Source organism: Dreissena polymorpha, chromosome 14 (assembly GCF_020536995.1).
Source record: "Dreissena polymorpha isolate Duluth1 chromosome 14, UMN_Dpol_1.0, whole genome shotgun sequence".
Lineage (NCBI taxonomy): Eukaryota > Metazoa > Mollusca > Bivalvia > Myida > Dreissenidae > Dreissena > Dreissena polymorpha.
Window position 1 is genome coordinate 54200560 of NC_068368.1, and position 12027 is coordinate 54212586.

Sequence of the window (12027 nt, forward strand, 5' to 3'; positions counted from 1 at the left end):
TTTTCCATTTAATACGTACCTTATATACACCAATATATTAAAGACATTACAACCAGCTTACTTGAAATAGTCTGTTCTAGGAGAATCCTGCTTGAGCATCTGAACTGTTTCCTTTAGAGTCCTATAAAAAAATAAATGAAAAAAAGTATATGTATTATTGTCCTTATAAAGATGTCGAATTTCATGTTTGAAGAATAGTAGAACTTACGGAATATATGTACGTTGTTCACATTATACACATTTTAATATTTATTTATAACTTATTGATGATCTAAGGTCTGCTTAGATTATTGTGTATAATACACCTAGTGCACTTTATCCAAATATATGTCGATCATTGTGACACTTTATGTGAATAAAACGGAACACAAATTATACTGCGATGTACCCATGTCTTTTTCCATCACTTTTTTGTACTGATAAAGCTGTTGAACTTCTTCCTTTGTACGTGTTAACCTAGAAAATAACCATACTTCAATTTAGGTTAAGTAAAAAACACACTAGGTTTTCAAGTTTGGATTGTTATTTCTTGTGGTTTTAATTTAACAAAGCAAATTATATGTGTTTTGTGATAGATCTTACTCTTCTTGCAATAGTTCCTTCTCTTTCTGTATGTTGCAGACTCTGAAATCAAACAAAACATATGATAACTACAAATCTATAATTGAAAAGTTCAATATGAATTATTAGTTTTTCATTCAAACAGCAACACACAACAAAATACAAAACAAACTTGCTTTATATCATTCTCCAGATGTTGTACTTTAGTTTCCGCTGTTTCTAATTTCTCTACGAGCTTATCATACTCTTTACCAATTATGTGTTCTGCTTGTTCGCACTTTTGTTTCATGTCTTCTGATGTTCGTTCCCTGAATCGCAAACATATATTTTAAAACCGAATCGTTTTTATAGTACCTGTAAAACGTTTTATTGTGAAATACTACCTTTCCGCTAAGGACATTTTCATTTTTCCAAGAAAATAATAACGTTTACCGGTACAAATTGTTGCTAAATTATAAGCTTTGTTAAAATCTGTAATAAGCAACTGCGTTAAGAACAAAGCCTATATATTTAAATGAGAATTACAAGACAAAGTTTAAAAGTAAGAATAAATCTATGTGCGTTTCGTCTCCTTTAATATTTGTATTGTAAACATGAAAGCATTACACTTTTGTTTGACAGGTCTCGAAACAATGTGACACTGAACCGTTGCCGCTTGTATTATTCATAGAAATAGGAGCAAGATTACTTAAGCAATTCAAAACGAACAAAACAACATTGAACATGTGCCTATTGTTACTAGGAATTGAATGTACATGTATGAAATCCATTCGTTTTTATATCAAAGCATAAAAACCACAGGTTTGGGTTTGCGGATTTCAATTGGCATGTTTGTTTTTATGAGATTTGGATTTAATCATAAAAGCGTGCTGTATCGTGAACACGATTTTGTTATTTTCCTTTCATTTTTTTGGAAATGTGTTCGTAAATATTTTTTGTGTATCTGGAATATAAACAGTCAGTTTAATCATACGTCATATGGAGCGCATGATCTTTAAAGGCTTAATAGAGCCTAAAGTGTTCTTTTAGTATTATAGCGCGGAAAAAATGAATAGGAAGGCGCTACCATAACGCTCGAATCATTACATATTCAAAACGTAAAAAAGCATATTAAAGGGAGATTATAGGATTTTGTCAAATATTTATTAATTTATATAAAATTTAATAAAAATTTATTATAAATATATTTCAATATAAATTACAATAAAAATTAAGAAGAACATGTGTCGAATAATGCTAAATAAGCCAGATATTTAATTCTAAAATCGAAAATGTCTGAACAGTCGAATGCGCCAGCATGTATATCATGCATATACGATATGAATCTAAATTTAGTTCAACGGATCATTTTAATTTTCTGCAACTATATCTATTCATACGACACACGAACACAAACTCCGATCCAAACAAAAAGACGAGTGCTTCTGTTATTATAGGAAAATATGTACAAAATATCTTCGTCACAATCAGCTCGGGGTGTTGTTTTTTTCTTTGCTGCATTTTAGGAAATTCGTCTTCAATGTATATTTTTTCTTGCCTATATTGTATTAATGTAACATATTTTTATTAATATACAGTCGATTGGTGTATAACGGATAGCTAAGGACTTCGAGTCTCATTTTACCGTTAACACTATACATTCAGTAATGAAACCATTAAACCTAGATAGACACATGTCTTTCCTATTGAAACATGCCAGCGGTTTTAAATTTGCGAACAAATATTATTTGTTTACAGCGCGAATTTCATGGTACACTGATACAGCCATTACCGGATCGCTTAGGTCTTTATCGGATTACATGTGTATCGTGTTATTTCCTGAAATTTGCCATAACATTTGTAAACTTAATTGCAATATATTGCAACTCTTGTATTTGTGCAGATTGGTATCCAGACGTCGATAGAGGTACATCATCAAGGCCCTATTGATCATTATTAGGTCAAATAAATAATAACGATTTACAGAAGGTGTAGAAGTGAGAGCTTCCTCATCGAACATGAATTTTTAAGTGCTAAATTTAAATACTTGTATATTCTTATGTAGATTACATGTGTATATTTGTTCATAATAATAATGACTTTCTTAAGCCTACATATGTCTCTTTGAAACTCTTGTCTTTGTGCAGATTGGTCTCCAGACTACGATAGAGGTACATCATCAAGTGTCTCATCAGACAAATACTCTTGCGTACTTGTCTATATCATTACAGAGTTCATCAAGCAAGCTTTCTGTTATACTTAAAGTTATTGAAGTTCATTCCATTTAAACAATTGTTTTCAACAAACAATCAAACAGCATTACTGAAGTATGCAGATATGCGGGCCTCCTTCTTCATTTTCAGATTATTTCAAATACTTATAAAATTCTTATTAATATCAGAACAGCCACTATTAATGATAGCATTGTACCTGTTGTTCAACGGCTTTCTCACGTCTATATATGTCACGTGTCAGCTCTTTGACTCGTTTAGGTTGGACGTCGGCTTCAAAATCGTCACCAGACGAAGACTCCCCAGACGAAGAAATCCAAGACGAAGAATCCCCAGACGAAGAATCCCCAGACGAATAACTCCCAGACGAAGAATCTCCAGACGAAGAATTCCCAGACGAAGAATCTCCAGACGAAGAATTCCCAGACGAAGAATCCCCAGACGAAAAATCCCGTATGCCTCGCTTTATCAGTACAAAGTGTAACAAAGCAAGCTTTCTTTTATACGTATTGATATTTCAGGTCATTCCATTGTAACAAATGTTTAAAATACAAATCAATAAACATCTTCATTGAAGTATGTAGGCCGCCTACTTTGTTGTCGGGTTATAAATTAATTATACACCTCTACACCTATATACCAATACACATGCGACAACTGAAATGTTCCTTGTGGTTAATGGAATTATTGTACATGTTGTGGACTTCAAAGTACACTTATTCAATTTTTATAATTTACATGTATAAATGTTTTAAAACTTTAATAAATCATCCTGTAATATCTGGTTATAATAATGAGAACTTGATATTCAGCATAAACATAAGACATAAATGAACGTAGTGTTAGGTGTTTTTTAATTATTTGTCAGTAACTTATCGCCCCATGATAACAAATGAATATTGCATAGTACAGTCGATTGGTGTATTGCGGATTTTAGTGAGTAACGGATAGGTTAAACGTTTTTTTGCAAAATACTTTTATTTATGTTAAGATTTATAGTTTTCTATGAATTGAATACAAAAAGCCTATTAAGTCAATTAATGTTTTTGTTGACGTGTGTCAATGTTTACAACTGTTTCTTTATTCGAAAGCAAAACAAGGTCACGTTATGTACGCCCCGTTTTTGTGACGACAGGAAAAGTGCAGACGATTGGTTTCTTGAATTTTGCAGATTTTGTTTGGTAAACATTATGTTCATTGATGTAATATTTTAGTATTATGTGTCCTTTACAAGAGTAAGAACTCAGAAACCAAATTGATGCGTACCATATAAAATAAGCATGAAAGCTGAAACTCGGGATTTAGTGAATAACGGACATGTGGTGACCCATATTCAGGAATGTGGGGATTGTCTCAAAATAAATATAAACTCAATTGAAGTTGTCCAATACACATGTGGTGAGCGTGTGGCTATGATATTAATGAGTCAAAACATAATTTTTAATGAAAAATAATCAAATTATAACGAAAAATCGATTTCTCTGAAAACATATTTTTCACTATCAAATCTATATATATAACAAGGTATTCAACTCAAAATGACCCGAATGTAGGGTGCATCGCTTGAACAGCCTTTACTTCATCAATTGTGCAGCGATTTCCATGAACTTGGTCTCATTAAACGCAGAAATGAATTTTCTTTTTGGAAATGTACATATATTGCAATTACTTTTACAATTGCTGTGTCAAATTTCAGGAAATAACACGATACACATGTAATTCGATAAAGACCTAAGCGATCCGGAAATGGATGAATCAGTGTACCATGGAATTCGCGCTGTAAACAACTAATATTTTTTTTCGCAAATTTAAAACCGCTGGCATTTTCCAATAGGAAAGACATCTGTCTATCTAGGTTTAATGGTTTAATTACTGAATGTATAGTGTTTACGTTGAAATGAGACTCGAAGTCCTTAGCTATCCGTTATACACCAAACGACTGTATAATGGGGTTAACTGATACCATTAGATCAAACAAATTGCTCTTGATTTCTAAATTTGCTATCTCGCAAGTTTTTCTTGAGCGGATGGATTTGTGTTAAATGATTTAATAATAATAATGATAGTAATAATAATAATAATAATAAAACAAATATTAATAATAATAATTATTATTATTATTATTGTTAGTATTATTATTATTATTATTATTATAAAATACTTAATAATTATTATATTTAATATAATGTTATAGTTATTAAATTAGTATCGTCAATATATACGAAGTAGTAGATGTTGTATGCTTATATATCATAATAACATTTTTAGTTATTAAACATATTGTTGATTGTTCAGTGGTGCAATTAGCGTTATGACATCGAGCTACATTTCAAATATCATGAATATATGCTAAAAATGATAGACGATGACTTATTTTTAAGTCTTTACATATACATACCAATTCAATTGAAGCGGCGGCTCTGAAATAGACATGAAAGGTTGTCAAACTCTCTTGAAAAGGTAAGTCACTGTAACGATATTTGAATTGATATCCATTGATTATGTTATAACATTACAAATAAGAACTGTTTGCTTTAAGCAGCGCGAAAGAGCTTAAAAAGTTCATTTGAATGATAATATCCAGTAAATTAGGTTATAATCATGATATCCAAATATGAACTTCAAATGTAAACATGTTCCAAAAGAAGCAAATATACAACGATGTTTTAAATGTTATACTGTAATCGTACCGCGTCAACAGTTTCACATTACCTTTACACGGGAATAATGTTTTCGAATACGACCCAAGCTATCATGACTAAAAAACTTACTAAAACATTCCTTTCGTTAAAATCCTTCCTGAACTATGGTAAAATTATTTTTAGATACAAACATTAACTGTACATGTTTTCCAATGACATACTTGGTAAAGAATGTGTAATGAATCATGGTTCGGAGAGATTTTAATTTGCATATTTAGCTAGGAAAATATGATTGCGTTATTATTGTCAATTAACTTTTAAAGGGCCTTTTCACAGATTTTGGCATGTATTTAAGTTTGTCATTAAATCCTTTATATTGATAAATGTAAACATTGGATCTAAAAAGCTGCAGTAAAAAAAACAATAATACAATTAAAAAAAGGAAAACAGTTACCCTCAATTGGGCTCGAACCACTTACCCCTGGACTCTGATTCATTGGTTTTGTGTCTTACCGTTTGACACTTGGTTGCTTACAAAAATAGAGGACCGCATTGTATAATAAGGGTGCATCTGAAGTTTTACTTTGGCTAATGCATATAATTTTCTTGAACGTTTGTGGAAGACGCATGACGCACATCGGACGAAACATGACGAATGAAATGCTACCGACTTTTGACTTCGCGTGATTACCCCTCGCAATTATATGACACAATAGCTTTAAATATCTGAAATAGTTGTCTTAAGACCATTAACGATGATAAAGCCTGTTAAACAAAGACCTTTCATAGCTTGCAACGACAAATACCAATTTCACATTATGTTTACTTAAAATGATGCATTTAAAATATACAGGCGTAAATAAAACAAAGTGATTGGCGTTGAATAATAATGGGGAAAAACACGATAAAATTGACCTGAATGGCTATCAATATAGTATCTTGCTCAGGTTTATCGTATCAAATACAAAATATTTTCTGACATAAATATCAACATTTACTTTCATACCACACATTGTTAATAACATTCTTAATTTCTCTTGAGCTCCATTTCAGAGATTAAACAATTATGAAGCGAGAATAAAATCTCATCAAACGGCAACATTGGCACTGCACCAACTATAAAACAAACTCCCAAATGGGTGTAGAAGATTATCCAGTGTATATACTTATGCCACTTCCGAATCGTTTCTGCAATCTTACCTCACGATATTACGCCGGGGCATTTTGTATTCGAAATGTCGAGCGCCTTATGTTATACTGACTCTGGAAAACAATACAAAAATTTATCATTAAGTACATGCATATTTTAACATACAAGAAATAGCATAAGGGTCACTATAGTGTGAACATACTTCTATCAATGACTACCGTGCAATATGTGCATAAATTTAATAAGAGGATCTGAATCAAAATACGTAATTTCTGACCTCAAACTGTATGCAAATTTAAATTCCAGGCCACTTAATATCAAACTACAAGAAAAAGACTTAAACGAATAACATGAACAGATAATGCAAACACAGCATATTTCATCACAATGTTATGTCTCTCGGTGGAACTTACATATTGGCAGTCGTAATGTCCTGTATACAAACGATATTCATTTTTTTATTATTAAGTGGACATTTTATGCAGTCTACCACACCCTATCAAATGTCCTAGTCGAAGCTGTTTTGTGCGGATCGGTTAGCTCAGACAAAATACTTCCAGCCCTGACGTCGAGGGGTCGCGGTTTGTACGTGTCCTGCACATTTTAATATCTCACCGTGTTTAAAATATTATTGTTCGTTACAAACTTAAAGTGTTATCCTTTTTGCTAATTTCGCGGTATGTGGCAGCACTGTATTGCCGTAACAGAGACAACAGGGAAAACATCCCACTAGTTTTATATTGTTCAAATTACACAACACTTGCGGTGTTCACAAGTTTAGAATAATCAGTTCGCTCAATGCCGTATTTAACATAAACTGGTTTAAAAGGGTCATGTGATTTGTGAGTAGAATAACATTTCGGTTCCAAATGATTGACTGTAAGACGGCGATCACGTCCAATATTGTTTTGGTTTGCGCCATGCGTACTATTTAGTACGTACCGCCTACCAGTCAACCCCTTGTAGCCATGACAACAGAAAAAACAAATGATATGCTAATTATGTTAATTTAATATCAATGCCTGATAAGCTAGGAGGGAAGCTCGTATACCTGTTTTATAATGGCTCATGCGTTTCATATCATTCTATGGTGTGTTATCAGTTTTCGAATATAGTGATGGCGTACCTGGAAGTTGCCAAATTTGGTGAGGGGTATACGTAGAACATAATACTGGGGATAATACAATAATTCCACTGTTAAAATGACGTCATTTTCATGGATTTATAAAAATATTTTTTCCTCCATCTCGAAGTCCCCCTGAACATCCAAACAAATTAATACGAATCGAAAATATTTAATAGGGAATGCGAGGCATTGTTCAGTTGGTGGATATTGTTATTCTGTGGTTAATTGTGTATTATGTTTGTTTTACATTTTTTCTAAAAGTGATACTTTTGTAAAGTAATTGATTCATTTTGTTTTATTAATTAAATAAAATCTGATTTTTTCATTTATATATAAAGGTTAACGGAAACCCCACAGCCATTTGTGAAAGGAATTTAGTTTACATTTTTATTACGTGAGATTGACATCACTTGAAATCAATGTCATTTGATTTTAATAATAGCACATGTTACTATAACGGACATGAATTTAGATACGTCTTAAAAGATTGTCGTTTGTTTATTATACTTGTTATTCGTTCGTGTAGTACAGATAATCACTTATGTAAATTCACTGAGTTTGTATTTATCCTGATAATGTTAAAGGGACCTTTTCACTGATTTTGGCATGTATTGAAGTTTGTCATTAAATGCTTTATATTGATAAATTTAAACATTGGACCTAAAAATCACCAGTAAACAAACAAGAATACAATTAGAAAAAGCAAAGTTGTAGTGGCAGCCATTGTGTGAATACTCATGTAATTACTCTCACCTAAGTAACAACAGTTTATATATATATATATATATATATATATATATATATATATATATATATATATACATATATATATATATATATATATATATATATATATATCATCCGGAAACCATTTTACTGCTTCAGGTCACTGTGACCTTGACATTTGACCTAGTGACGTGAACTCAATAGGGGTCATCTGCCAGTCATGATCAATGTACCTATGAAGTTTCATGATCCTTGGCCTAAGCGTTCTTGAGTTCTAATCCGGAAACCAGTTTTGACGATGCTGCTTCAGCAGCTCGTCTAAGTTATCATACCATGTAAAAATTCTTCACAATGGCGACCTATGTAAAAGACCGAGCCCGTCGATTTTTCTAATCGCGCATACTTCGCCTTTGTGTCAACAAACGATCGTTCAGACAATAACGTAGTGACGTCACCATCTATTTATAGAATGCATACCTCGCTGATTATCATTGATTATCATTGTCGTTCGTGCCTCAACATACAACAATGGCCGCGCCCATGACAGAATGTTGACACTCGTGTCAAAACTTTCTTGCAGCAATAATCGGCTTGTTTGGCTATTTAGAAACTGTTATTTAGGATATGTGGGTTATTTATTCACTAAATCTCCGCTTATGACAACACTGAATGGAATTCGAAGGATGTATTCGATGTGAATGAAGGACTTTCTAGATGTTGACAGCTAGACACGGCAAAATTGGCATGCTGGTATTTTTAGTTATCAATTTAAGTCACATTTTGCTTTATAAATTGTATTCGAGCATTTTGCGATTTATTGAATGACTATGATACCCGATATTAACATATCATTGGGGATTATCAGATCACCAAGCTGTCCTGAAATTTTATATCATTTTACAGTTAAATGAACTGTGTCACAGTAAAAGAGACATTAAGGCGATTGTGACCAGTTTGGATCCAGATCAGCCTGCGGTCGCTTGAAAGCTGTATTCTTAAAAGCGGTTTTCTGACAATAACATTTAATTGAATTCTGATTGGACTGCGCTTTTCTTGTGACCTGGCTCAAATAATAGAATTGTCACTAATCAAATGATTTATCTCGACCCGGGGAACATGTAAGTATACTTAAGAGTACCCGGGGTACATGCAAGTAGTACCCGAGCCGACAATGACCAATCGAGCTGCATTATCTCTCATGAACCGACTAAATAAAACCGAGTTGGCAAAAATATTTGACTTACTTTTTGGTTCTGTTGCTCTCGAGGGATCGAACAATTTCGGAATCTTTCTAAAAGCCTGATGGTAGAGTGTCGACTTTGATTACAGGAGGTTGCGCTGCGGGTTTGATCCCCAGAAGCGACATTGAAAACTAGCGAATTTTGTTATCTAAAAGGCTGCTAAACCTTATATACTAAGATAATGTGAATTTTCTCTCACATGATGGTCATCAGTTATATTATATAAAAACTCACAGCAGTAGTAAACACTTGGACAATTATTAATGAACGCATCTTTCATTTGTCTTTGACACTTTATTTTGACATGGCCTTGATTTGAATATATGACTTGACTGTACCAGCACTCTTGTAACAGAGCTTAAGTTTAAATGTACCATTGAAGATCACCTAAGTCCAGATTTGCTATTATAGAAGTGTGGAAAGTTTTAAGGGTGTGACAAGGAAGCAAACTTGATCATTATCGAGAGGCCGCAACTGATCTATGACTGTTTTAAAGCAATGAAAATCAGTGCCTGATTTAGATGTCCTTACATAGTTCAATAAATACTAATTTCAGAAGCCTGGTAACAGTTTAACGTTAATGTTACCAATGTGTCAGACAAGGGCCTTGCTTTTGAGATCTAGGACATGCATGGTCATGCCTTCATGAAATAAGGACAAAAAATTGTATTGTAAGTCTTTAATTGACCTGGTTATAGTTCTCATATTATTATAAGCTCAATCATATATTTATATCATTATTTATGCTTTCTGTATTGTTAACATATACACAATCATGCAGATACATAATAGCAATAAATAATAATAAAGCCACCCATACTATAAAGGTCATTGACAAAGCCTATGGTAAAAATTTGAACATATTGAGTGTAATCGCCCTCTCGTGCCAGCAAAAACAACACGTTGACAGGTTGTCATTTTTGACAGTTCTACTGTCAATTTCATTTTGTGATATCAAACTATTAACAATTATGTGGCTGAGGAAAATATCGCCATTGCTTATTTAATATATTTTCTGCACATGTCTTCAAAACACTTACATCAATACACAATTTTCGTTAATTCAAACATTCCCGTCTCTCTGTCTGTCTGTCTGTCTGTCTGACTGTCTTCCTGCCTGCCTGACTGACTGTTTGACTGACTGACTGACTGACAGAAAGAAAGAATGAATTTATGAATGAATGAATGAACGAACGAACCAACCAACAAACCAACCAATTTTCCACAGAACAAACGCACGGACGCACAAACGGACGAACGAACGAACAAACGGGTTGATGGACGAACGGACGGAGAATGGACAAATGTCTGTCTGTCTGTGAAATGTATTCACCTTTCCATCCATATGTTAAAAAGTGAAAATAATTTTAAACTTGTTTAATGTTTAAGCAGAAAACATACTACAGTCAATGCTTCGTACATATCAATGCGTTATGAATATTAATCAACCGTCAAATAAATGATAAAAAAAACTTACAAAAGGGAAGGAAAATTGACAGTCGTATGCGGATTTTCAGATTCTGAGGCTAAACAAATCTAGAACGGTTCAGAAGCACTTGCCTGTCTAATGTGCCATGGCGAGTTTTTGAACTCAGGATCATGATTTAAAGTATCTTTGTAGAAGAATAGAATCTGACGTTACATACAAACAAGTAAAGCTGTGTGTTGTGAGATTTCATAGAAGTTATGATGCTATAAATGTCATTGTGGGGACAGTGGTCTAGTGGTAGGATGCTGGTCCAAGGATCGAAGGTCCCTGGTTTGAATCCCGTTCGGGGCACTGGAATAAATTCTGGGGAAGAGTTACTCAATTATAACACGAAGAATGAAATCGTTGAGTCGTCGTAATTCTAATTGTGTTATGTTCAGTTGTTATACATCAATAATCAAATTAATATATATTGACATTTCATTCCGAGAAGATTCAACTTCACTACATTGCACTATAATAAATTGTTACAATTCGGAGCCGATGCGTCATATGTGACGTCGTTTGTTAATTAATAGAGATGTCATTTGTAAATGGGTTGCATTTCTTCACCAAGTTAAACATCGTATGGATGCATTATGTCGAATCTAAATCTATCGAAAATCGTAGATGCAAATCAAATGCCTTTGATTTGTTGCGTTGCTTGTGTTAATTATAAAGTACGGATTCCGAAGTAGTTTTTCAATACTTTATTCAAATAAAATGGGTGTATTGTTAGCACCAGAAACCAATAATTCTTGAGTGAATATACCCCGCACTGCAGTAATACACTTACTATCAAAATACAAGAACACATTACACCATAAAGACGTTAACTATGTGATGTTGTAGGCTATAATAGTTGATAACGGTTGCTTTTTTTATTTTTTTAAACGGTTAATA

The 12027-nt window shown here is 33.0% G+C and overlaps 1 protein-coding gene across 6 annotated transcripts in view; it reads right to left on the reverse strand.

Annotated features, from left to right (window-relative positions):
- LOC127858091 (uncharacterized) overlaps positions 1 to 12027 on the reverse strand; it is a 241560-nt gene that overhangs the window by 99131 nt on the left and 130402 nt on the right. The window contains exon 2 of one of the 6 annotated variants that reach the window (XM_052394985.1): positions 583 to 624. The exons of the other annotated variants lie outside the window; for them this stretch is intronic. Within the exon in view, the coding sequence (XP_052250945.1) occupies positions 583 to 624 (42 nt within the window). The remainder of the gene's footprint in view (positions 1 to 582; positions 625 to 12027) is intronic. 6 annotated transcript variants of the gene reach the window in all.